The sequence below is a fragment of the Spermophilus citellus genome (assembly GCF_964194105.1).
Source record: "Spermophilus citellus genome assembly, chromosome: 16".
Taxonomy (NCBI): domain Eukaryota; kingdom Metazoa; phylum Chordata; class Mammalia; order Rodentia; family Sciuridae; genus Spermophilus; species Spermophilus citellus.
The window spans coordinates 8,071,315-8,099,254 of NC_138196.1; the positions used below are offsets into that span (position 1 = coordinate 8,071,315).

At 36.4% G+C, this 27,940-nt stretch overlaps 2 protein-coding genes across 2 annotated transcripts; one reads left to right on the forward strand and one right to left on the reverse strand.

The window, feature by feature from the left end:
- Positions 1 to 793: 793 nt before the first annotated feature.
- Positions 794 to 24,674, reverse strand: LOC308635071 (mitochondrial fission regulator 1-like; the record flags this gene model as incomplete). The annotated part of the gene is made up of 2 exons (XM_081269330.1): positions 794 to 1,606; positions 24,670 to 24,674. 2 exons carry the CDS (start codon positions 24,672 to 24,674, stop codon positions 1,081 to 1,083), a joined length of 531 nt encoding a protein of 176 aa, XP_081125456.1. The 3' UTR covers positions 794 to 1,080.
- Positions 24,675 to 24,734: 60 nt separating this feature from the next.
- LOC308635072 (ephrin type-A receptor 5-like) lies at positions 24,735 to 26,763 on the forward strand (the record flags this gene model as incomplete). The annotated part of the gene is made up of 3 exons (XM_081269331.1): positions 24,735 to 24,767; positions 25,345 to 26,008; positions 26,756 to 26,763. The coding sequence occupies 3 exons, from the start codon at positions 24,735 to 24,737 to the stop codon at positions 26,761 to 26,763; spliced, it is 705 nt and encodes a 234-aa protein (XP_081125457.1).
- Between the last annotated feature and the right edge of the window lie 1,177 nt (positions 26,764 to 27,940).

Here is a 27,940-nt window from a genome sequence, read left to right on the forward strand (position 1 = left end):
TAAAAAATCATGAAAGTTTATTGAGCACTTACAAATGACCACTTATAGCAAGTCCTTATAAGCCCTGGATGAGAAAGGCAGTTCTCCACTTTCTAATAACACCTAAGGATTACATTGCATAATATTAATTCATCAGAACAGCATTCTGACCAATGATAAATAATATATAGGAAAGTCATAGTCCTACTTAATGTTTCATTATAAATATTTTGACCAATATTAAAAAATTTTAAACTCCATTATGCTGACATTTCCAGAAGTATTATCAACTTAGCAATGAGTCATTTTTATGATGCCATTTATTAAACTGAAAATTAAGAAAGATGGCATATCTAGTTTATATTTAAGTGATTTAATTCAATAATTCAATCTGTCACCATTTGAAAAGTACATTTGTTTCCTCAGCATTGGATGCAATGAGGTACAAGCAGCCATCCTGGTTCTCAACTTCCCTCTAATGTAAAGCATATGGAATTGCAGCAGTGAACATCAACTGGTTCCTATTCAAAGCTCCACTCCAAAAATGTGAGAGAGAATCTAAGATAAAAGTTCTATTAGAGGCAAGAAGATTCTAATCTCAAATATTTTATTCCAACAACTTACATTATACCAGCTGACCCATACTGAATAGTAAATGCTCACTGAAAACAAATGAAGATAATAATACCCTCATTGTCATTCACTGATAATTTTTAAACTGTTTTATATCCAAATATATGTATATAAAACATTTGTACAGATAAATTAGTGTTAAGAATTTTTAAATACACAGTAAAATCCATGAATGTCCTTTCTATGTTCTGAAATCTTTCAAATGTTTTCAAGATTGGAGGCTTCAACATCCTGACTAAATGTGAAAAACATGTCAGAATTCAGTATGTTATAGGAGGCTCCAGAACTGACCATCTCATAAAAGCAAAACAAAGTTATGGTGCTTCCATTATTGCTTAATCCTCTAGGTTAAAAAGTACACCACTGAATACTAAAGCCAGGTATTTACTAAATAGTGTTGATTTCTACTAGCCAAATTCAGCCCTCCCAAACCAGCTGAACCAGGAGTTTTTTTCAGCTCATTGTCCATTAGGAGTTTGAAACATTTTCAATTAAAGCCTTCATTTTTCCTGTAGACTTCAACATATGTGGCCCAAACAACGCTTTCTCTGAGGTGGCCTCTGATTCAGACTTTGGAACTCCTTTTTCAATTTCTCCTTGGCTATTTCTTCGATATCGATAAGCAAATTTCTTTTTCAGAGCTTCTGCTATGAGGGCAGCTGGATCAGTAGCATCTACTGGCTTGGGCTTTACATCTTGCTCTGACCTGTTAACTGACCGAAGTTTTACACTATTCATATCTTTAAGGATCTCTAGCATATTTGGTATGTCAGATTTCTTTGGATTGTTTTTAGCCAAAGTCTTTCCAGCATTGGCTTTTTGCTCTCTTCGTTCTTTAATCAGATCAATAGCAGATTTACTTTGGTGGAGTCCTGGTGGAGGTGGTGGAGGAGGAGGCAATGGTGGTGGTGATGGTGGTGGTGGCGGCAGTGGTGTGGAGGGAGGAGGTGGGGCTGCAGTGAGATTCTGTTGCTCTTGCAGGGCCACCTGTCTTCTTTAGAAATAAGACACAGAGGTTGTTTTAGTCTGTTTTATAATGCTATAGAAAAATACCAGAAACATGCCAATGTATAAAAAGAGATATAAATGCATAAAAATATTTTCTGAGGGGCTGGAGTTGTGGCTCAGTGGTAGAGTGCTCACCTATCACATGCAAGAAGCTGGGTTCAATTAACAGAACCACATAAAATGAATAAATAAATAAAATAAAGGGATTGTGTCCAACTACAACTTATAAATAGTTAAAAATATTTTTTTTGCATACATAGTTCTGAAGATTTAAGTGCATTGTACCAGAATCTTCTCAGCTCCTGTGACAGCCCCTTCACCTGCACTACACATGAGATGGCATTATGGTGAGGGCTCATTGGAGAGGTAGAGAGAACATAATGAGAAAGGAAGTCACAGAAATTCAGAAATAAGACTTGCTCTTTTTGTAACAACCGGCTTTAATAAAAACTCTCTTGTGTCTCATGAAAGTTACATTAACCCTTTCCAAGAGCATCTCCCCCAATAATCTGACCACACTTTACTAGATCTCACTTAAACATTCCACTACTTTCCAACTCTCTCCCTTTGAAACTAAGTTCCAAACATGAGCATTTTGGGGACATACTCAAATCATAATGAAAGTAATATGAGAGAGACAATGGTAAAGATGAGACATAAATGTCATTTCTTAGTAGTTATAAAGATTCTAGATACTACAATAAAATGCTTTAGAGTATAGAAATTATTTTAGGTTGATATTTTATTTTAAAGACAATAGGGAATTTAATTAAATTACTTTTTGAAGAATGAATGAATTTGAATGTGATAAGACTAATGGTCTAGGTATATTAAAATGAGGGAAAACTCTGTGCAAAACCTCAACGGATGTTTAGTAAACCATGCCCTAGGAATAAAAAGAATGCTGGGCTTTCTGATTATGCTATATCAAGCCAAAAGTTTACTGGATAAAATCTTGTGGCCCTCAAAACCAGAGCAAATATTTATATGAAAGATGCAGTGAACATCAGTCTCAAGAGCTTCCTACTTAAAATATCTGCTTCCAAATACTACATGATTCATAGTAATTCTCAGGAGTATTATCTTTTTTCAATTTCAATTTTTAGCTTTCTATATAGTTACCACACCATCTCATGGCCAGATCAATATTTTCTTAAACTTCTTCATACATTAATCTATACACTATCTCACATATGTTTGTTTCTAGATTGTCAGGGATCCCTTCTAGTGAATTCTGAGATGTGTGAGAGGTTGATCAAGCATAGAAATTTGCTTATGAAAAATAAGCCATGTAGTAGATGGGAAGTAAAAGGAAAAAAAGATGCAAAAGTCCTCATCTAAACTTGTATGTGCTGATACTACACAAGTTTATTCCAATGATGTCTAGTTTGGGGGAGGAAAGCAAGTTTTCCTATACACTATGATACAAAGTTCATCAAATATGGTTGTTACAGACTTTTTGAGAACACCCAAATTTATCTTAGTAATTTATACATTGAAAAACTACTATTATCTTTAAAGAAAACTATCCATTGCAATAAATCTGAAATAGTTCTTTAATATTGCAGAACAGAAAATTGATGGCATTATTCACTGAATGCCAATATTTTCCAATAATACCTCACACCACAATATATGTACCTTATATAGTTTAACACCTATAGGGGTTCTTAACATAATGGATAGATAATTAAAGAGTGAAATGAGACTCAGAAACAGCTAATTATAGTAAAAATTAGTATTACCTTATTTCAAATACTAGTGCAACCTTTTGCTTTTTTTCCCCAAAAGTTATTTTTTTTAACCTTTGGTATGACATTTCACTTTATTTATATAACATGATAAATAGTACTGTTTTTCATATGTACTCTCTGATGCATCTCATTTATATTTGCATACCTCAAGACCTTAGCAGATTTCTATACACATTCACTAGAGAAACAGTAGTTATTTTTGAAATCTATATTGCTCTTTTCAAATGAGGGCTTGCAGTTTTTTTTTTGAAATATCTGAAAAATTATAATGAACTTATTTCTAATTAGCATATAGTAAGTGCCCGATAAATATTTGTGAAAAGGATGAAGAAATAATAAGAGCATTTATATAATCTGTACAATATGGTATGTGGTATTTCATGATATTAGCTACAAATTATTGAATATTATAACAATCTTACTATGTGAGTATGATAAAACAATAATGAATAAAAATTGCATGCTGCATTGTTAGTAATTCACCAAACAATTTTTTCACTAACAGACAATCTGATGTGTGGTTTTTGTCAACTATTATATTATGAATGAATGAAGCTCAGTAAATGAATAATTGGAACTACATACTTGCTTAGGATGCCTATCATTCATTGTTAAAAAACCTTTAGCTATATAAAAATGTAATACTCTATGTCACATTGTGATATAATGGAATTTTGATAAAATGTACCTTAATAATGCTTAAGTCTTTCATTGAGTCTTATATCAGTTTATGAAATAAACTTGCTATATGTGATTTACTCAATTATAAGTGTCTTATGTATTAAGAAACTCTATGGAGAATGCAAATTAAATTTAACATACTAATATTAACATCAGAATCACCACAGGAAAGATGAAAACAAAGAATTGGGAGATGCCACCATTATAGATGTAATTTTCTCAACATCTTTTCAATGTACCTAACCCACTATTGATACCAAAATTAATGAGCAACCTCTTCTCATGCTGAATGTGCATGATGCTATTATATAAAATGAAAACAATTGCAAATGTGTCAGAGATGCATTTTACAACATTAGTTGAAAATAAAATTTGTTGATGAGTGTCTCACTGCGTTTGCAGCAAATACCTTCTCAGTGTGCAAATAAATGGGTAAAAATTTAAAAATATCAAGTAAAATTTGTGTTAAAGAATAACAGCTATTTTTTCATAAGGAAACTGTTAATGTCTTTTTGAAACAACATGACAATAAACTGTGCCCTATCACATAACGGAAAGCAACAATTCTGGTAAATTTCTTCATTTTATTCTTTGAATATGCCAAGTATTATTTGGCAAACTTCCACATATACTGTTTTAATTTCACAGGTGTAAATTATATCTGGTTTTCTCTAAATTGCTACTTATTTAATATAAATTTGTTGATAAATTATTTCTGCATGTGCTGATAGTGAAACATAGTGAGGAATGGAAGTCATTTAAAGCTCTATGAATTGTAATCCCAGAATGGTGAGAGGAAGCTGTATATAATCACGAGAAATATATTGAGTACTATTAATTTGTTTCAGATATTTATTTCCCTTAGTATCCACTTTTCACATAAACTAGTGCTTTTAAATGAAGCTGACTATTAAATATCATAGAAAAGGCCATCAGAGTAATCAGAAGAAGAAATTTAGAAGAGAAACAATCAAATCATAAACATCTGGTTTAAACAAGAACTGGTCAACTGTTGGATCTTAGCTTTTGACTTTACTAAATTTTCTCCTATCTTTCTTTTGATGATAACTAAGAGGAAGGTACTTCTATTAAGACCATTACCAGAACAATTTATAGCAATTTGTTTCTCTAAAACATGGATAAAATTGACTTGCTAACTCAGGATTGAATCTAATGAGTAAATCTTGTTATGGTAAGAAAAAGTATAAGTACTCAACAAGTACTGTGAAGCATATTGGTCGTCCTCCACTTTTGATGGTGTTTCTTCAGTTGCAATGGAAGTTTGGTATTTATTTCACAAAATACAAGGAGATAAAGTGGGACACAGTGCTGGAGGGAGTTCTGTCATGTATGGTGGGTCAGGATCTGCAGGAGAAAACACCAACTGGGTTGCTATTCCATACAGCTTGCCCCCTTGACTGTATCAACCTGATTCTGAACATTGCCCTGAAAACTCTCCATATAAGAAAATGCCTTTACATATAAGGGTCTGCTCACTGCACCATGTCAGTCACAAATCATTTGGAAGCCAATGGAAGATCCACATGGCCCCACCACAGATGTTTTATCACACACCTGCACTCCACTGCTCCAGCCCCACTTATCAGCAGGCTCAATCAAACTGGCATCTCTGTTCTACACCATTTTCAGGAAATCTAGTCAATCAAGGCACTGTCTGGTAAAGTCATGATCAGCAACAGGACATCAAAATGTTCTCCAGTGCCACCTGGTCATTGGAATTTCAAAAATTTCATGGTATTTATCTAGCCATATTTCAAGGATTATGTAGGAGACACTGTGTGTTTCAATTCATTCAGGAACCATAAAATAGTGAGCAATCTCCTTTCAGTGAAAGATATGGAGAACTCTCCCAGGCAAGGCTTCCCAAAGAGTGGCCAAAAAATCACAAGAAGCCAGGAACATTGAGGTCTACCATGTGAGGTCCATGAGTGTTTTGACTCCCAACTATGGCTGCCAAGTCTTTAAGAAAAAAATCATGGGATATCCTGGCTGAGATTCCCAGTGCTGTGAGAAAAGCCAACCTGGACCTAGATCTCAGTTTCCAACGGCGACTCTCATGCGTGGCTGCCTAAAATCCCTACACAATTCATGGACTTACTTCTAAGAGGTCAGTGCCAAAACTCAGTCTCCATGGGGAATCACACCAGAGTTCAAGCTGAGGTTGACCTAGTCATCTATTCCAACCACCACACAAATGACCACAAATAAAACCAAAACACTCCCACGTGGCGCTCATCTTCTTCCATATAGACACTTATCATAACATCTGGCTGGAGGTTTCCATGCAGGGCGCAGCCCAAGACAGTGTCCAAAATAACCTCTCATACCCCTCATTTGCCTAAGTCACAGTGGCCTAGAAACCCTTCCTGAGAACCAGAAGAGATCAAATAGGCCTGCTGTTAATACTGCTCCACTTCTCAAATTTGAGGCCTACGGACTGTCGGGTATAGATTCTTTATGTGAATTTGAATCTTGAGAAAACCCAAGCACCTATGGACTAGCCTCTGCAGGGCTTTGAAGAACTCATTTGACCCAACGGATCCCTATTCTCACTTCACGGAGGTGAAGAGTCTTACAGAGAAAGGTGAGAGCCCTCATCCACCATGACTGCTCTTTTGCCAATTTTGTTTTGGATACATATATGGGATCTTTATATAGTTTCATTGGGTGCTGATATCCTAAGCCACAGCCTCACACAGGGCCAAGAAGCTAATTCAGACACATCCCTTTACAAAGCAATTAACCAAAGAGCCACAGGTGATGCCCCTTCATTTCCATTTGGAAACTCTTTTCTTCAGGCTTTACAAAGGTTTGGCCTGAGGCAAAGACTTTGCTGACATTCAGGGAAACAGTACAATAGGTAAGAAAAAGGCCGAGGGACAGACTTTTCCACAAGATTAATACTATGGCACTGAAAACTCTTGATCATTCCTCTTGGGTTTTTATGTAGCCAAGTAGGGTTTCTCCACTGAGACTTTGCTGGTCACATTGATGTCTGAGTTTTCTGAGATGCTCAGCATTCCCTTCAGCTATCCAGTACATGGCCATGTCACAGAGCTTAAAGGTGGTACATATCTTGTACACAAAACCATGAGCCTGTTCTAGAGAGTGGCCAGAATTCAGGAAGAATGCTGGAACTTAGGAAGATAGTAGGTGTTGCCCAAATATAAGGCAAGCTGAAGTCCATTCATATATTGGGCAGGATGAATGCTGGGAAGCTTTCCACTAGACAGGGCACATCCATTGATGCATTCTGTTTTCTAATGTCTACCACCACAGACACAAAGGGCTACATACACATAGAAAGACTCGCCTTGAGCCAAAGACTCACTAGAAACAGTCCACTCCAGACCGAACAAACCCCCTTTCCTACATATTCTCAGAACATGAGACAAAACAACAAATTCAAACACACACTCATAAAGGCACCTCCTTTCCCCAAGTAGGTCTGCAACTATCCAGAGTGTCTTCTGAATGGTGGGCCATACTATGTTCCCCAGCAGTGGGCTGTCCTGTCTCAGATCTGGTCTCCTTGTCCAACTCTGTGAAGTTGTCAGGAGCAAGTGATGAGCCACTACCTTCTTTCTCAGGAAAGTTTCCTATTCAGAGCTTTCCTGTCATTTGGCTATCCTCACATCACTAGGTACCAAGAAAGACTGACTCTATCCTTGATTAATTCATACAAGTAAGACCACTGGGACTGGGACTGGGACTGGCTCTGTGTGCCTCGCTACCTGGATCCCAAGTTCAGAGAGTTCCATCACCAAGGAATTGAGGTGAGGTCACTTCCTTCATGGAACTGAATGAAGTCACTGCCTTGGCAACCACTTTGTCCTAACAGTTACTTCCAAGGGTCCCATGAGACAGAGGCTGCCCCATCTTCCTGTGACACTTTCACAAGATAGAATGGTATATAAGCCATAGGCACCTGGGAACAGCTAACCACACAGGCCTGGTTTGGTCCATCTTCCCTGATTTAAAAGAGAGAGGCTGATTCAGAAACATCTCTTCATCCTGACTGGGTTCTTTGCCATGGAAGATGACTTTTGCTTTCTTAGGTCCTATATAGCTGCCAACATCTTCTCCAGGGATCATTCCTGCATCTACCTTTGAGGTTCTCATCAGGTGAAGAATCCCCTACATTATTGTATTGTAAGATCAATTCTGTACCTGCTCTTCTGTAAACTTAGATTGAGAGACAGTGTATGGTTAGGTTAATAACATGTTGGATTTGGGTTAGGAATCATTCTGCTGGATGAATACTGGTATTGGGAACCTGTGATATTTATAAGAATATATAGGTGAAATATAAGTATGAAAACAGAAATCTAGGTAAGATTTGAAGCACAGAAGGGTGTTGGGTCTTTGATTGGGATACATAGGTTTGAATTATATTCTGCACAGCTGTATCAGATAAATCAATATACAATGGCATAGGATCTTGTACCTCGGATTATTGAATGTAGAAGAGAACAACCAGTCAAAAAGTGATAGTCGGTTGGAAGATAGGAAGATAGTTGGTAGGTTTAGGAAGAAGAGTGAGTATAGGATTTGGACCAAAAGTTCTGTTGCAATAGGTTTTCGGTTACGGAGTGAATGTAAATGTCAGCACATGTGAAGAGTCAGTCACAATGATGAACTGGGGAAAATATGTAGGAAAGCAGATATCAATATAGATATTAGGAAATCAAGCAAAGTGTAAAGTGAGTGATAGGATTAGACATTTTCAACAGGGGGGAGGTTGAATATATAATCTTAGGAAGAAACAAATATGTAGTCACCAATAGGAATGAAATGTCAAAGCATTAGGCTACATGGACATGGATGTTTTTAGAAATCCATGCTCACCTTTAATTGAGGCTTTGGTAAAATTCTAAGTGTGACCTTTGCATTTTGTGTCCAGAATATTACTGTGATGAAATGAATATGTAGATCAGGTGAGATGACTATTTTTCCACCATTTATGGGAGCAATATTTGAAGACCTATAAATTAGTATTGGGGTTACAAATAGGTGTATACTGTGTCTATGTATATAGAGATGATGCATAAATAGACCATACTGTCAATAAATAATATAAGTGGTTCAAACTTTAAATAATGGAATGAATTGATATCTGAAAATATACATGAAATCTCATATTGATATACATATATTCATTCCAATCAGTTATACATCTCTTAGTAATATTAGGGTTACTGGTTATCATGAAGACTGTGTGGGTTTTGCTTCAAAAATAATTATGCAAATTGAAAATAATGTGTTTAAAAAGAAGTCTCATGAAAAGGCCAGTCAAGAAACATGGAGAAATACATGAGTTTTGAAGCAGGAAGTGATAGAATGTGAATGAAATGCCTAAAAACTTGTGAACTTGTGGATGAAAGCATATATCCTATGATGTGCATAAACTGCAGAAATAGTAATGAACCAATGTTGAATAAAAATTAACATCAAAATACACATCATGACCCATAGGAATCTACTTGCATTGATGTGAAACTGGGGTCAGTTACTGTATAAATATTAGAATTTGTATGCACCATTCAGTGAAGTTAGTTTTCAGTACTAGAAAATAAATATGTATTTCAGAAAAATGAATATTTCTGAGAATAATCTTGTGAAAAGTTGATTATAAATCCACATACATAAACATGAATGAATTTAGGGGTATATAAAAGGACACATATTTTTCATATTTTGAAAAATCTGCTATATATCCATTAAATAGTATCAGTATATATGCCAATCTAAATTCATCATGGAATATATATATCATCCACAGGTCCAAAAATATTCATTTTACTGAACATGGTTTTATGTATAATGTGGGTCAACTAGGAAGCTCACCCATAGGTTGAATTTTCAGTTTCATCAGCATTTAGGGGGAGTGACCTTTTCTCACAATTTGTATCTGCTAAAGTCAGCGACTTCACAAGAATACCTGTGATACCTGTTTGGATTCTATATATGCATATAAAAATGTGCTGAATAGGTTACAGAGAAAGGGAGACGGGAATTTACATATTTGTTAACTTTCAAAACTCATGGTGAAGTACTGCAATGTAAAGTTGACTAGATTTATAACACATAGCCTTGATAAAGCAAAAGGCAAGTCCAAGTATACACCATGCCTCCTATGAACTGCATGTACTTCTTTTATGTTAGGTTTATTTTTCTCCATCATGTTAGGATTAGTAGTCAGAATCTAGTAGGGTATGGGTTAGTGTCAGGGACTCAGTATTTCAAATGGAAAATAGGAAAAGGAATCCAATCTGTATGCAAAAATGTGCGACACAAAAATCTTCCAACTGTCTTCCAGAACGCTGACTTGACATTAACATTGCCCCAAGTAAGACACAATTACAGGAAAAGAGGAAGAAAATCTGTAAATACATATCTGGAATGGAAAAGGCTCAGGAGTTCACAACCTAGGAGGTGGTAGAGGAGATTCCAAAAGTGAGGGACAGGGTAAACTCTCCACAAACATGAACATCTGCTGGCCTAATGACTTCTTGAGAAACTGCCTCTGAGGTTGAGCACATGAAATATATGTTGTTGTCAGAAGCTTTAGTTACCTTTGTACTGAGATCATCAAAGCTGGGTCTGCATCTATGTGACCTGCAGCACATGGTTTCTTATTTTCCAATGAATATGAGGCAGCAGTGCTGAATCCTCTCTTTGTAGGTAAACATTGGCCACTGGGGGCTTAGCGTCTCCCCTTGTGGACTGTGAAGCCATTTGGACATCCTCCACTTTTCATGGTGCTTCTAAAGCTGGACTGGGAGTTTGGTATTTGTTTCATGAAATACAAGGAGTTCAACTGGGACACAGTGCTAGAGGGAGTTCTGTCACGTGTGGTGGGTCAGGGTCTGCTGGAGAATACACCGACCGGGCTGCTATTCATACATCTTTCCCCTTGACTGTAGCAATCTGATTCTGAACATTGTACTGAAACCTCTCCACATAACAAGATGCCTTTACATATAAGGGTGTGCAGGCTGCACCATTTCAGTCAAAATTCATTTGGAAGCCAATGGCAGATCTACATGTCCCCACCACAGATGTTTTATCACACCAATGCACTGCACTTCTCCACTTCTGAGCAGGCTCCAACTTACAGCCATCTCTGTTCTACAACATTTTCATTAAATTTAGTCAATTCAAGGCACTGTCTGGTATAGTCATGATCAGCAACAGGACATCCAAGGGTCCTCCAGTGCCGCCTGGTTAAGGGAATTTCAAAAATTTCATGGTATTTATCTAGCCATATTTCAAGGTTCAAGTAGGAGGCACTGTGGGTTTCAATTCGTTCGGGAACCATTAAATGGTGAGGAATATCCATTCAATGAAAGCTCTGGAGAAATGTCGCAGGCAAGGCTTTCCAAAGAGTGGCCCAAAGGTCACATGAAGCCAGGCCCATTGAGGTCTACCATGTGAGGTCCATGTGTGTTTTGACTCTCAACTATGGCTGCAAAATCTTTAAGAATGAAATCATGTGATATCCTAGCTGAGATTCCCAGTGCTGTGTGGAAAGCCACCCTGAACCTAGATCTCAGTGTCCAAGGGTGACACTCATTAGTCGCCTCCTAAAATCCCAACCTAATCCATGGCAATTCTTCTCTGAGATCAGTTCCAGAACTCAGACTCTAAGTGGAATCATACCAGAGTTCAAGCTGAGGGGGACCCAGTCATCTTTTCCAACCACCACAAAAATGACCAAAATTAAAAAAAAAAACACTCCCACATGGCCCTAATCTTCTTCCATATAGACACTCATCATCACCTCTGGCTGGAAGTTTCCATGAGGGGTGCAGCCCAAGACAGTATCCAAAATAAGCTCCCATGCCCCTCATTTGCCTAAAGTCAGGGTGGCTTGGACACCCTTCCTGAGAACCAGGAGAAATCAAATAGGCCTGCTGTTAATACTGCTCCACTTCTCAAATTTGAGGCCTACTGACTCTGGGGTATAGATTCTTTATGTGAATTCGAGTCATGAGAAAACCCAAGCACCTATGGGCTAGAATCTGCAGGGCTTTGAAGAACTCATTTGACCCAAAGGATCCCTATTCTCACTTCACGGAGGTCAGGAAACTTACAGAGGAAGGCGAGAGACTTCATCCACAATGACTGCTCTTTTGGCCATTTTTGTTTTGGATGCACACATGGGATCTTTATTTAGTTTCATCAGGTGCTGAGAATCTAAGCCACAGCCTCACACAGGGCCAGAAGGCTGATTCAGATACATCCCTTTACAAAGCAATTAACCAAAGAGCCACAGGTAATGTCCCTTTATTTCTATTTGGAAACTCTTTTCTTCTGGCTTCACAAAGGGGTGGACTAAGGCAAAGACCTTCCTACATTCAGGGTAAGAGAACAAGAGGTAAGAAAAAGGCCCAAAGTAGGATTTCTCCACTGAGACTTTACTGGTCACACTGAAATCTGAGTTTTCTGAGATGCTCGGTATTCCCTTCAGCTATCCATTACATGACCATGTCAAAGAGTTGGAGGTGGTACATATCTTGGACAGAAAACCATGAGCCTATTCTGGAGAGTGGCCAGAATTCAGGAAGAATACAGGAACTTAGAAAGATAGTAGGTGTTGCCCATTGATTAAGCAATCCGCAGTCCATTCATAAATTGGGCAGGAAGAATCCTGGAACCTTTCCAATAGACAGGACACATCCCTTGATGCATTATGTTTTCTAATGTCTACATCCACAGACACAGTGAGATACATAGACATAGAAAAACATGCCACGTGCAAATGACTCACTAGAAACAGTCCAATCCAAACCAAACAAACCAACTTTCCTACATATTCTCAGAACATGAGAAAAAAACATAAATTCAAACACACACCTACAAAGGCACCTCCTTCCCCCAAGTAGGTGTGTGACTATCTGGAGTGCCCTTTGACTAGTGGGCCATACTATGTTCCGAGCAGAGGCCTGTGCTGTCTCAGATCTGGTCTCCTTGGCCAAATCTGTGAAGTTGTCAGGAGCCAGTGATGAGCCAATACCTTCTTTCTCAGGAAGGGACCCTGTTCAGAAATTTCCTGGCATTTGTCCATCCTCTCATCAGTAGGTATCAAGAAAGACTGACACTGTCCTCGTTAAATCCAAACAAGTGAGCCCAATGGGACCAGGACTGGGACTGTCTCTGGGTGCCTCGCTACCTGGATCCCAAGTTCAGAGATTTCCATCACCAAGGAAGTGAGGTGAGGTCACTGCCTTCAAGGAACTGAGTGAGGTCACTGCCTTGGCAACCACTTTTTCCTAACAATTGTTTCCAAGTGTCCCATGAGATAGAGGCTGCCCCATCTTCCTGTGACACATTCACAAGTTAGAATGGTATATAAACCATAGGCTCCAGGGAACAGCTAACAACACAGGCCTGGTTTGGACCATCTTCCCTGCATTGAAAATAGAGAGGCTGATTTAGACACATCCCTTCATCCTGACCAGGTTTTTTGCCATGGAAGATGACTTTTGCTCTCTCAGGTCCTACATACCTGCCTACATCTTCTCCAGAAATCAGTTTTGCATCTAGCTTTGAGGTTCTCAGCAGGTTTAGGATCCCCTACATTCCTGTATTGTAAGATCAACTCTGTACCTGCTTTTCTGTAAAGTTATTTGAGGAAACAGTGTATGGTTAGGGTTAATATCATGTTCGATTTGGGTTAGGAATAATTGTGCTGGATGAATACTGGTATTAAGAACCTGTGATATTTATAAGAATATATTGGTGAAATGTAAGTATGAAAACAGAAATCTAGGTAAGATTTGAAGCACAGAAGGGCATTGGGCCCTTGATTGGGATACATAGGTTTGAATTACGTTCTCCACAGCTGTATCATATAAAGCAATACACAATGGCATAGAATCTTGTACCTCGGATTATTGAATGTAGAAGAGAACATCCAGTCAAAAAGGGATAGTTGGTAGGGTTAGGAATATAGTCAATAGGTTTAGGAAGAAAAGTGATCATAGGATTTGGACCAAAGGTTTTTTTGCAATAGGGTTTCGGTTAGAGAGTGAATGTAAATATCAGCACATGTGAAGAGTCAGTCACATTAATGAACTGGGGAAAATATGTAGGAAAGCAGATATCAATATAGACATTAGTAAATCAGGCAAAGTATAAAGTGAGTGATAGGATTAGACATTTGCAACAGGGGGAGGTTGAATACAAAATCTTAGGAAGAAACAAATATTTAGTCACCGATAGGATTGAAATTTGAAAGCATTAGGCTACATGGACATGGATGTTTTAGTAATCCATGCTCACCTTCAATTTAGGCTTTGGTATAATCCTAAGTGTGATCTTTAATTTAGTGTCAAGAGTATTACTGTGATGAAATGAATATGTAGATCAGGTGACATGTGTATTTCTTCCACCATTTCTGTGAGCAATATTTTGAAGACCTATAAATCAGTATTGGGGATACAAATAGGTGTACCCTGTGTCTATGAATATAGAGATGATGGATGAATAGACCATACTGTGAATAAATAATATAACTGGTTCCAACTTTAATGGATTGAAATGATATCTTAAAATATACATGAAATCTCATATTGATATACATACATTCATTCCAAACAGTTATACATCTAATGGTAATATTAGGGTTACTGTTCATCATGAAGATGTGTAAGATTTGCTTCAAAAATGATTATGGACATCGAAAATAATGTGTTTGGAAAGTAATATAATGAAAAGGCCAGTCAAGAAATATGGAGAAATACTTGTGTTCTGATGCAAGAAGTAAATGAAAGTGAATCAAATGTCTATAATTTTGTGAACTTGTGGAAGAAAGCATATATTTCATGATGTACATAAACTGAAGAAAATGTAATGTACCAATGTTGAATAAAAAATAATGTCACAATACACATCATGTCCCATAGGAATCTACTTGTGTTGATGTTAAACTGGGGTCAGTTACTGTAGAAATATTAGGATTTGTATGCACCATTCACTGAAGTTAGTATTCAGTAGTAGGAAACATATATGTATTTCAGGAAAATGAATATTTCTGAGAATAATCTTGTGAAAAGTTGATTATATTTCCACATGCATTAACATAAATGAATTTAGGGAGTGTATAATGAGACACATATACTTCATATTTTGAAAAATCTCAAGTGTATATATATATATATATATATATATATATATATATATATATATTAAAAAGTAGCAATATACATGCCTAACAAAATTCATCATGGAATGTATATCATTCCTAAATCCAAAAATATTCATTTTTCTGAACATGGATTTATGTATAATGTTCTTCAACTAGGAAGTTCACCAATAGGTTGAATTTTCACTTCGATAAGCATTTAGGGGAGGTGATCTCACAATTTGTATCTGCCAAAGTCAGTGATCTCACAAGAATGTACGTGGGATACTAGGTAGGATTCTATATATGCATATAAAAGTACATGTTTTGAATAGGCTACAGAAAAAGGGAGACAGGAATTTACATATTTGTTAACTTTCAAAACTCATGCAGAATTATTACAATGAAAAGTTGACTAGATTTATAACACATAACCTTGATAAAGCAAAATGCAAGTCCAAGTGTACACCAGGCCTCCTATGAACTGCCTGTACTTCTTTTCTGTTAGGTTTATTTTTCTCCATCTTGTTAGGATTAGTATTCAGAGTCTAGTACGGTATGGGTTGATGTCAGGGATTAAGTATTTCAATGTAAAAGAGGAAAATGAACCCAATGTGTATGCAAAACTGTGCTACACAAAAATCTTCCAACTATTATCCAGAACACTTCCTTGACCTTAACATCATCCCAAGTAAGACAAAGTTATAGGAAAAGAGGAAGAAACTCTGTGAAGATATATCTTGAATGAAAAATGCTCAGGAGTTCACAAACTTGGAGGTGGTAGAGGAGATTTTAAAAGTAAGGGAAAGGGTAAACACTCCACAAACATGCAGCTCTACAGGCTTAATGACTTCTTGAGAAACTGCCTCTGAGGTTGGGCACTTGAAATATATGTTGTTGTCAGGAGCTTTAGCTTCCTTTGTAGTGAGACCCTCAAAGCTGGGTCTGCATCTATGTGACCTGGAGTACATGGTTTCTTATTTTCCAATTAACATGAAGCTGCAGTGCTGAATCCTCTCTTTGTAGTTATACTGTGGCCACTGGGGCTTAGTGTCTCCCTGTGTGGACTGTGAAGCCATTTGGTCACCTTCCATTTTTCATGGTGTTTTGTCAGCTTTACTGTGAATTTGGTATTTATTTCATGAAATACAAGGAGTACAAAAGAAACACAGGGCTTCAGGAAGTTCTCTCACGTGTGCTGGGTCAGAGTCTACAAAAGAATACACCAACCAGGCTGCTTTTCCATACAGCTTTCCCCCTTGACCGTAGCAACCTGATTCTGAACATTGACCTGAAACCTCTCCACATAACAAGATGTCGTTACATATAAAAGTCTGCTGGCTGCACCATGTCAGTCACAAGTCATTTGGAAGCCAATGGCAGATCCCCATGGCCCCACTGCAGATGTTTTATCACACACCTCCACTCCACTGCTCCAGGCCCACTTCTTAGCAGGCTCCAACTTACTGGAATCTCTGTTCTACACCATTTTGATGAAATCCAGTCAATCAAGGCACTGTCTGATACATTCATGATCAGCAACAGGACATCCAAAGGTTCTCCAGTGCCACCTGCTCATGGGAATATCAAAAATTTCATGGTATTTATCTAGCCATATTTCAAGGATGAAGGAGGAAGCACTGTGGGTTTCAATTCATACAGGAACCATTAAATGGTGAGGAATCTCCTTTCAATGAAAGCTTTGGAGAACTCTCACAGGCAAGGCTTCCCAAACAGTGGCCAAAAGGTCACATGAAGCCAGTCCCATTGAGGTCTACAATGTGAGGTACATGTGTGTTTTGACTCTCAACTATGCCTGCCAAGTCTTAAGAGTAAAATTATGTGATATCCTGTCTGAGATTCCCAGTGCTGTGTGGAAAGCCACACTGGGCCTAGATCTCAGTTTCCAAGGGTGACTCATGCATGGCCTCCTAAAACTCCAACACAATCATGGCAATACTTCTCTGAGGTAAGTTCCAGAACTCAGTCTCTAAGGGGGATCACACCAGAGTTTAAGATGTGTTTGACCCAGTCATGTCTTCCAACCACCACACAAAAGACAACAATTAAAACCAAACACTCCCACATGGCCCTCATCTTCTTCCATATACACATTTATCATAACCTCTGGCTAGAATTTTCCATGAGGGGTGTAGCCCAAGACAGTGTCCAAAATATGCTCTCATGCCCCTCATTTGCCTAAAGTCAGGATGGATTGCACAACCTTCCTGAGAACCAGCAGAGATCAATTAGGCCTGCCCTTAATACTGCTCTGCTACTCAAATTTGAGGCCTACTGACTGTCAGGTTTGATTCTTTATGTGAATTGCAGTCATGAGAAAACCCCAAAACCTATGGGCTAGCCTCTGCAGGGCTTTGAAGAACTAATTTGTCCCAAAGGATCCCTATTTTCACTTCACGGAGGTCAGGAACCTTACAGAGGAAGGTGAGAGACTTCATCCACAATGACTGCTCTTTTGGCCATTTTTGTTTTGGATGCACACATGGGATCTTTATTTAGTTTCATCAGGTGCTGAGAATCTAAGCCACAGCCTCACACAGGGCCAAGAGGCTGATTCAGACACATCCCTTTACAAAGCAGTTAACCAAAGAGCCACAGGTAATGCCCCTTCATTTCCATTTGGAAACTGTTTTCTTTAGGCTTCACAAAGGGGTGGCCTGAGGCAAAGACCTTCCTGACATTCAGGGCAACAGAACAATAGGTAAGAAAATGTCCCTAAGCAAAGTTTCTCCACTGAGACTTTCCTGGTCACACTGATATCTGATTTTTCTGAGATGCTAGGAAATCCCTTCAGCTATCCAGTACATGGCCATGTCACAGAGCTTGGAGGTGGTACACATCTTGGACACAAAACCATGAGCCTGTTCTGGACAGTGTCCAGAATTCAGGAAGAATACAGGAACTTAGGAAGATAGTAGGTGTTGCCCATCAATAAGGCAAGTGGCAGTCCATTCATAAATTGGCAGGATGAATGCTGGGATGCTGTCCACTAGACAGGACATATCCATTCATGCATTCTGTTTCCTAATGTCTACAACCACAGATTCAGTGGGATACATAAACATAGAAACATTCGCCGTGTGCAAACGAATCACTAGAAACATTCCACTCAAACAGAACCAAACACCTTTCCTACATATTCTCAGAATATGAGACAGAACCACAAATTCACACACACACCCACAAAGGCACCTCCTTACCCCAAGTACGTCTTTGACTATCCGGAGTGTCCTCTGACTGGTGGGCCATACTATATTCCTGAGCACTGGCCTGTCCTGTCTCAGATCTGGTCTCTTTGTCCAAATCTGTGAAGTTGTCAGGAGCCGGCCATGAGCCAATACCTTCTTTCTCAGGAAAGTTCCCTCTTCAGAACTTTCCTGTCAATTGGCCATCCTCACATTAGTAGGTACAAAGAAAGACTGACTCTGTCCTTGGTAAATACAAACAAGTGAGCCCAATGGGACTGGGACTGGGACTGGCTCTGGGTGCTTCACTACCCAAATCCCAAGTTCAGAGAGTTCCATCACCAAGGAAGTGAGGTGAAGTCACTTCCTTCAAGGAACTGAATGAGGTCACTGTCTTGGCAACCACATTGTCCTAACAGTTGCCTCCAAGGGTCCCATGAGATGGAGGCTACCCCATCTTCCTGTGACACTTCCACAAGTTAGAATGGTATATAAACCATAGGCACCTGGGAACAGCTATCCACACAGGACTGGCTTGGTTCATCTTCCCTGCATTGAGAAGAGAGAGGCTGATTCAGACACATCCCCTCCTCCTGACCGGGTTGTTTGCTTTGGAAGATGACTTTTGCTTTCTTAGGTCCTACATAGCTGCCTACATCTTCTTTAGAAATTATTTCTGCATCTACCTTTGTGGTTCTCAGCAGGTGTAGGATCCCCTACTTTCCTGTATTGTAAGATCAACTCTTTATCTGGTCTTTTGTAAAGTTATATTGAGAAAACAGTGTATGGTTATGGTTAATAACATGTTCAATTTGGGTTAGGAATCATTCTGCTAGATGAATACTGGTATTGAGAACCTGTGATATTTATAAGAATATATGGGTGAAATATAAGTATGAAAACAGAAATCTAGGTAAGATTTGAAGCACAGATAAGCATTGGGCACTTGATTGGGATTCATAGGTTTGAATTACTTTCTGCACAGATGTATCATATAAATCAATATACAATGGCATAGAATCTTGTACCTCAGATTATTGAATGTAGAAGAGAACATCCAGTCAAAAATAGATAGTAGGTAGGATTAGGAAGAGAGTTGGATTCCAGAGATAGTAACTAAAGTGATTTCTACAGACCAAAAAGAAGATGATTTGGCTCAAATCCATAACAGCTGATATCCAGAACTCCAGCTCCCTACAATAATATAATTCTATATCCTTAAACATTGTTAAAGTTTTCATGAAATGGTCAACAGATGTGATTAATTGTGTGCTTCAAATAACAAAATATTTCCTATTAAAATGGAATAATTTGCCTAAGTTCAGAAATTTACAAGGATTTTTGCAAAATGTGAATAAAAAAAGGAATTAACAGATAGGGAAGAGAAACTAGAAGGCTCTAAGTACGGATTTAATAGAAGGAAAATGTGTTTCTGGATAAGAGTCTATATGATTAAGTAAATAAGAGGGTTTAAGCAAGTGATAAAGAAGGTCTGTGTACATTGGTTATATATGTAAGTTTTTTGAGCAAGTAATCTTGAAGGAATTAAGCATTATACAACTATGGTTAAACAACAACTGTTATTTTGCAATATTGTAATATGTTATTTCTTTTAGAGCTAAACTTGATTAATATAAAACACCAATGTAATTGTGGTACTATTACTCTTCTTTGTGTATTAAATGTGTTCATATTTTCCAGGTATATAAGTCTTTAAGATAAAAGCTTTAAAAAATTATATCAAGCTGGTGTTCTCCAAAAGGTTACATGGAAAAATTAGACTTATAAAAATAACATATTGGATATTTATTTATATCATTTAATGTTCTAGAACTGGACCTGTTATCAATAAGATTAATATGAAGTTCTATACACTGGGTACAATTTAAATGTAATATCATATTGTATTAGTTAGTATTCATGTGACATCAAGCAACAATATATGTAAGCTTTATAAAATGATATTTAAAAACAAAGATCAGTTAAATAATAGAACACTTTACCTAAGATTTATAAATCTTAACCTTACCTGAGATAAGGCTCTGCCTCCCATCTTACTATATGTCAGAATGACTCCAAAGTAGGCCAGACTTCTGCTTTCATTTTATTTCTGCAGTAGCAGAAAACTTCCATAAAGTCTACATTTAGGTAAATATATTTTGAGATAGGAATTAGAGTGTTTGTTCTTGGTTAAAATGGGTAAAATGCCAGACTTCAAAATTTTAATGCATATCAAACTGTTCTTGGGAATTTTCTAAGATCATGAAAGCAGTATTGTTCTTTTTCAAACATCAGTGTTCTAGTAGCTAAAGATGGGGATATCTTCTATGAAGTTAGTGAAACATACTATAATACAACATGGATACATACACTGAATGTAATAAGTTATATCTAAAACATTTTGAATAAAATTTGAGGCATATCACTTATTTTGTTTTAGAGCATTTTAAAAGGCATTATGTAAAATATTGTGATATTAAAGGATAATGAAAAAAAGAAGTCTTTAAGCAATAAACAAGGTCTTCCTAGAAAGTTGTGTTTTACTCATGTCAGAGAAATGCTGAAGACAATGATTCTTTGCCCAGTTTTTACATCACTCCGCCAAAACCCCCCCCCACAAAACCCACTAAGATTGTCTTAATATCATTTGACAATTTCACTCAAACAAGAGTTTAGGTACAGTGCTACTCTATGATGTACTATCTTCTGAGATTTTAATTTGTACAGAATAGTGTAGAAGGCTAATCAGTGACAAAATAAAAATGTGTACTCTGAAAACATTTTCAAGAATACAATATCTACTTTAAGCTATAAATTATAATTGGTAAGATGTAATGATAATGAAGATAGTTTTACAGGCTAATATGCCAGACTAAACTCATAATAATTATATGAATAATTGGCTTGAGAAAATATATTTAAATAAATGCTTAAAGATTTGGAATAAAAAACTACTGAAAAAGAACTTTCAAAAAATCTGAATTCATAAACTTTCTAATTTGAATTGATAAAGTTTAGAAAAGTTACAGAGAAGAAAGTCTGTTCTTTTTAATAGAATGTCAGCCATATAATCATTTATTTGCCATGTTTGAATTATTTGAAATTTAAAATGAACTGGATTTCTGGACTAAGGGGAATGCATGCATGTTTGGCATGAGTTCATTCAATACAAAATATCTCTTGAGCACCCTGCTCTGTGTTCTGTAGTGTCAGACCCTGAGCTGCAGTTTATAATAAGACCATCATGCATGTCCAGTTGCATATAGGTTTCTGAGTGTTAAGATATATAAAGAAAGGCAGAAAGATTTTAATGGTTACATGATGACTGAAAAAGTGGATATTTAGTTTTAACAGTGTGTGGTAACAGTTAATGAAGTGAATCGAAAAATTGAGGTTTCTTTTTAGGCAAGAAATCTAAAAGGTCAGTGAAAGGCAGACAGGGAGCAATTACTTCTTAATGGTTTGGGTAGGAAGATGGTAATTCCATGATACACATATGAAAATAAGTCCCTTCCCCTCTTTTCTGATGAATGAGGCTTACATGGGTAGCCTGACCAGGCATGTGTTTGGAATACAACTGAGTTGAAGAAAAGCCAAGCCAACCAAAGTTGTAATCAGTTTTCTAAATTTTAAGGTAGAGTATAGGAAATAAGGAGGAAAAAAATGCAGAATATAGGAAATGAGGAAAAAAAAATATAAGAAGCATGGGCTCAAAGGATGAGAGCTGCCAGAGCTAGAGAGCAGAGCTATTGTTCCTTATTGCATTCAGTGATTTGTGCTTCCCTAGTACCCACATTAATCAGTAACCAAGGGATTAGCAAATATTTTATTACACCATGGAATATTTGGAAAGGCAACAAAATTGAACAGAAAAACATTGTTTTCTATCTGTGTCCTTCATTAAATTCTGTAATCTCCTTGTCATGACATTTTAAAGTATATAGAAATTGGCCTACTATATTCATATTTCTTAGTGAGTGTTATTTTCTTTCCACTGCCCCACCCCCCAAACCTTTCTTTCTCATGGCTGATTTTAGCTGAGGAGAGTAAGATGACCTCTTAATATAAAAAAAGAAAGAAACTACAGAGGAATTCCACATTTTTATTTAGATAATCTATAATAACGGAAATAATTTTGTCCATTTCTTAATGTATTTGTTTAAAGGAGGGCATATTTAGAAAATGTATATATTACTTGTTTGATTCTTTGAATAGCTTATTGCCACAATGATTTAAATTAAAGTCTTCCTGTTTGTCAATGAGAAATATAAAATGTGAGCCTTCATTTGTATTTTGAATGCTTGAGAAGAAAAAAATAAATAAAATCTCACCACAACAGATTTTTGAATTTGAAGAAAATTACAGTTTTTCTCTCCTTAATTGAGAATATTCAGAGGAACAAAATGCTTATGCACATACTTTGAAATTATCACCTGAAGGAGTAACTATTAAGCTGTCTTGTCAAGTGCTGCTTGGCTTGCATATTTAATAATATTTGTGCTACCGTGGACTTCATACACATAAAGACTGAATTGCTTGGCTTGTAGTCTTGGAATCTGCTGCTTTTTTGCTTGCTTTTATTTACTACAATGATCTTACTGGAATATATGATGCTGAAATAGGTCTTCTGTAAGTGATTTAAGGTGAACAATTTAAAATCCATTTGTATTTTGTTTTGGATGACTATCATAACATAAAATAAATATTCAAAAAGTAATAGTGTAACATTTTGGTTTTTTTTTTCTTAAAGAGAAGAGCTTTAATGCTATTTTTCTTTTGTTAAACTAAAGACCATGTATTTAATTTGTCATGGTAGATGGATAATTTTCAGTTTTCATTTGGTTAGTTGAGGTTCTCATTTGCAAGAAATATTAATTGTTACATACAGGAATGATTTCTACTGTAGAGATATATACTTCAATTATTTGTGAATGGTTTAATGATATAGTGGTAAGACAGAAGGTTGGTTTAGAAAACCAGAGGCTAAGTAGAGTTTATATACATTATGAGAGAAGACAAAAATAAGATTAAATGAAAGAACCAATGCTTCTCATAACAGCAGAATGTGAAACTTGTTAGGCAAGATAAAATCTTGATGTCTCTCTCTTGTGAATTTAAGGAACTCAGCAGTTTTATCTCATTAGCACCTTTTACTTATGTCTGCCTGATGACAGCTAGAATTTTGAGAAGGGCCATCTGAGGTCTGAGATTTATTTGCACCCTTTGTGCTTTCACATTTTGCCCATCTTTGCCAGTTGGACAGAATGAAGAAATAATGCTACACTTAATATGAAGTCTAAAAAATGTCTCATAAAATTTATCTAAAATAGTCAGTGTTCAAAATCACACATTCTTAACTTATTGGAACTTAGTGTGGGTTCTTTTCTCTCTGTTTCAGTGACTTTTTAATGATTTAAAATAAAACCATATATAGTTTTGTGAATATACATTCTATAAGGCTTAAAGAAAAGTTTTAGGCTATCATGATATCTTTATCAAGAATAAAACTTTGGTGCTAATACTGTTCTGGAAGTGCTCATTGTACATTGAGATTCTCAAAACTGGGGTACTTTATCAGAAAATAATAGGTGTATACCTATTTGAACTGATCATATTTTGAAAGCTATATAAATCATACTCAATTACTTTTACATCCTGTACATTTTCAGAATCTTAAAGTAACTATTCATAAAGTAATGCATTGATCAGAGGGAATTAATCCATTCACAGGATATAACAAGTCAGTTAATGTTCAAAATGACAAGACTGTGCATATTATAATCCTGTAATTTCTATTTTGTATCTGTGTCTATATTTGTGGATAAATTCATGAATACATATTTAGCTGTCCAGTTAGTGAAAAAGTTCTGAGTTGCTAGGTTCAATGAAATAAAGATCTACTATTAGTTTTAAACTAATGTATTTTTTTTCAAATTATATTACATCAATGTACTATTTGTCATGTGACAGAATTAAGTGACTTTTCATCTTCCATTTTTCACGTTCTTTTTCACATTTGCTGTTCTTTTCTCATTTTACTTTTTAAAATTAGACATTTTTTCCCTCTCAAACTTTATCTTCTGTGTTACCTTTCTGTTACTATAACAAACCTTTATTTAATTAAATTATAAATATAAAGGGTATATTTTGGCTCACAGTTTTCAAGGTTCCAGTCTATGATCAGTTGACCCATTGTTTTTTGACCTATGATGAGGCAGCTAATTATAGCAGGAGTTTGTAACAGAGCAATACCACTTACCTCATGGACAGATAACAAACTGGAGGAACAGGAGGGGAACAAGGACCTAATATCTCTTTGCGGACATGTCCCCGATGACTTACAGACTTCCTACTATGGCAAACCTTTTAAAGATTCTACCACCTCTTAATAGCTTCATGGGATGAGGACAAAGCCTTTAGCATGTGAATCTTTTGGAAATATTATCCAAATCATAGCATCTATCCTATTTGTTTATATACTACCGTTCTTCCAAAAATATATACTTTCTCTGCTTTGCTTCTTATTTATCTTGACTACATTCATTTTATTTTACTTTTACTCTGAAGTATATGCCTCCTCCCCAAAAGATATTGGAACATATCATTCATATTTGTTCATCTTTGAGTAAATCCAAAGAGCTTATAATTTCTTAATTTCTTTAATTTAAAAAAGGAGGGGCTAAGGGTGTTGCTCAGTGGTGGAGTGCATAGTTTCATGGTGACACTAAGTTCAATCCCCAGCACCAAAAAAAAAAAGAATAAAATTTCTTGTTAATTTCTTCTCCCAAATTTGTAGGGCTCTTTCTCTCAATACTATATATGGAGTTTATGGGGATTTCTATACATGAATGAATTTTCTTTCATGATTTTTTTCTATTTTTCCTGTTTGTTTTCTATTTCAAAAATTTCTTTATCTCTTTTTTATATTGTACAGTGGGAAGAGATTGGTGAAGTTGATGAAAATTATGCCCCTATCCACACATACCAAGTATGCAAAGTTATGGAACAGAATCAGAATAACTGGCTTTTGACCAGTTGGATCTCCAATGAAGGTGCTTCCAGAATCTTTATAGAACTCAAGTTCGCTCTGCGAGACTGTAACAGCCTTCCTAGAGGACTGGGAACCTGTAAGGAAACTTTTAACATGTATTATTTTGAGTCAGATGATGAGAATGGAAGAAACATCAAGGAAAACCAGTACATCAAAATCGATACCATTGCTGCTGATGAGAGCTTTACGGAACTTGATCTTGGTGACTGTGTCATGAAACTGAATACAGAGGTCAGAGATGTAGGACCTCTAAGCAAAAAGGGATTTTATCTTGCTTTCCAAGATGTTGGTGCTTGCATTGCTCTGGTTTCTGTGCGTGTATACTATAAAAAATGCCCCTCTGTGATACGGCACTTGGCTGTCTTCCCTGACACCATCACTGGAGCAGATTCTTCACAGTTGCTTGAGGTGTCAGGCTCCTGCGTCAACCATTCTGTGACAGATGAACCTCCCAAAATGCACTGCAGTGCTGAAGGGGAGTGGCTGGTGCCCATTGGGAAATGCATGTGCAAGGAAGGATATGAAGAGAAAAATGGTACCTGTCAAGGTAAGAGTTGCCTGTGGATCTACAGGGGCTTTCTGCTTCAGTTGGATCATGTATATGTATTTCCTCCAATGATTATGAGCAAGTGACCTTTTACTTTGCTAATTTATGGAGATTCTTACTCTTCAAGTTTGATTTCTCTCTTCTCTGAATTTTAAAATTCCTGGCAATAATGAAAGATTTAATGTAATATTTTATTGGATATACATAATTAATACTCAGAGAGTGTCTGACTGGCTGTGCAATATTTCATATTTGCTTTGCTTTCAGAAGTTTTACTTTTGAACAACACAAGCCAAGAGATTAGTAACTTTCATGGTATGATTATGATCTGATGTTGCTGTTTTCTTTCCATACTTTACTTGCTGATTGAAAGTCAAATGCAAAATCTTACAGGAGGCTTGTTTTGGTATGCTTTAAACTGCTTTTTAAAGTGTCTTCAAAAATAAGTTCAGCCATATGAGTTTCACAGCAAAACATTTGTAAATGGACAGGACTTGGGTTAGTATGTTGTTTACATATGGTTGCTATTACATGCTTGCTTTTAAAAATTTACAGATCAATTTTAAATGCATAATAAGCAATGCCCCATGAAAATAACTGTTTAGAGATAAAGCCAATACATATAAAAGGTCATTTCGAAGCAATTTGCACTCGGAGATTTTTTCCTGTCTTAATTTTTCTTTTAAATTGAAACTTGATCATGCATGTTTCCCTGTTCATTTGAAAATGCTTTCATTTTGCCTGCAGTGTGGTAAGTTGCCCTTTCAAACTTGGATATTTATGAATGGCTTTTTGGAACAGGATAGTACGTTATGTCAAAGTGAAGACATTGGGGGAATCTTAGAGGGAAAAACAAACATTTTTTCCTTTAAATATTATTTGTCCTAATGAACTTGAACTTGTTTTCACCATGATGTGTGCATGCTAACTAAGTAATGGGAGTTCATGTTTATTAACTAAGAAGAAAACCAAATGCTGAGCAGTCCCTCAGTCCCTTCTGGTCGCTTCAGGTGCATTTTTATTTCCTAAGTTCACTGTATGCATTATGTGTATCAAACTTGTAAGTTTGCTCAGGCCAGCCTGTAGATGGGTAGACATCCAGGAAATAAACTAGGGATATTATCTGGAAGTCATAATGACTTTGGTTAATCCATTCAATTTAGAAACACATTGCATATACTTAAATTTCTTATTTTGTATTCTTTACAATATTATCTACAATTAATTCTATGGTTGTTTTTCTGTGTAAGTTGTAACTCGCCACACTTAATTTGTACCTACATACACATGGACACCTAAAAGTTTTGTTAATTCAAAATTATGTTTTTGAAATATTTATATGTTGGTTAGGGAAATGAATCATAGTTTGTTCAGAACTGGATTTCAAGCAAAGTTCTGATTAACATTCTCTTAACTTTTTGTTTTGAGCAGTTTTACTGGTTCACAATGAGGTCATAGGTAATTGTAGAATCCGAAGCAGGAGTTAAATTTAATCTCTTGACTATATTGTAGCCTAACATATTATAAGTATGTCTTACTGGTTAAGTGTAAAATTTTGTTTATTAGTCTTTTAAAGCAACATGGGATACTTGATTGATTACATTATTTTAGAGAATATATGGTGGCTTAAGATCAAACCACACTGAGCTTTATCTTCATATCTGCTTGGCAGAGGCTATAAGAAGCCTCTACATTTTTAGAGGATAAATTTTGATTATTGATGGGATTAAGCATTCTCCTGGTACTTATGAAATATCTTGAGGGACTAGTATCTCTGACAGTATGTTTCTTAGTGGAAGCATTTAACACACTTCTTCTTTCTCCCCTCATACTACTAATAATTGAATCAGGCCAGAGAGACAGAGGAGATGGGGAGGTGAGCTGCAGAGGTTGCACTATAGATATCTTCATGAAGCAGACTCTCTTTTAATT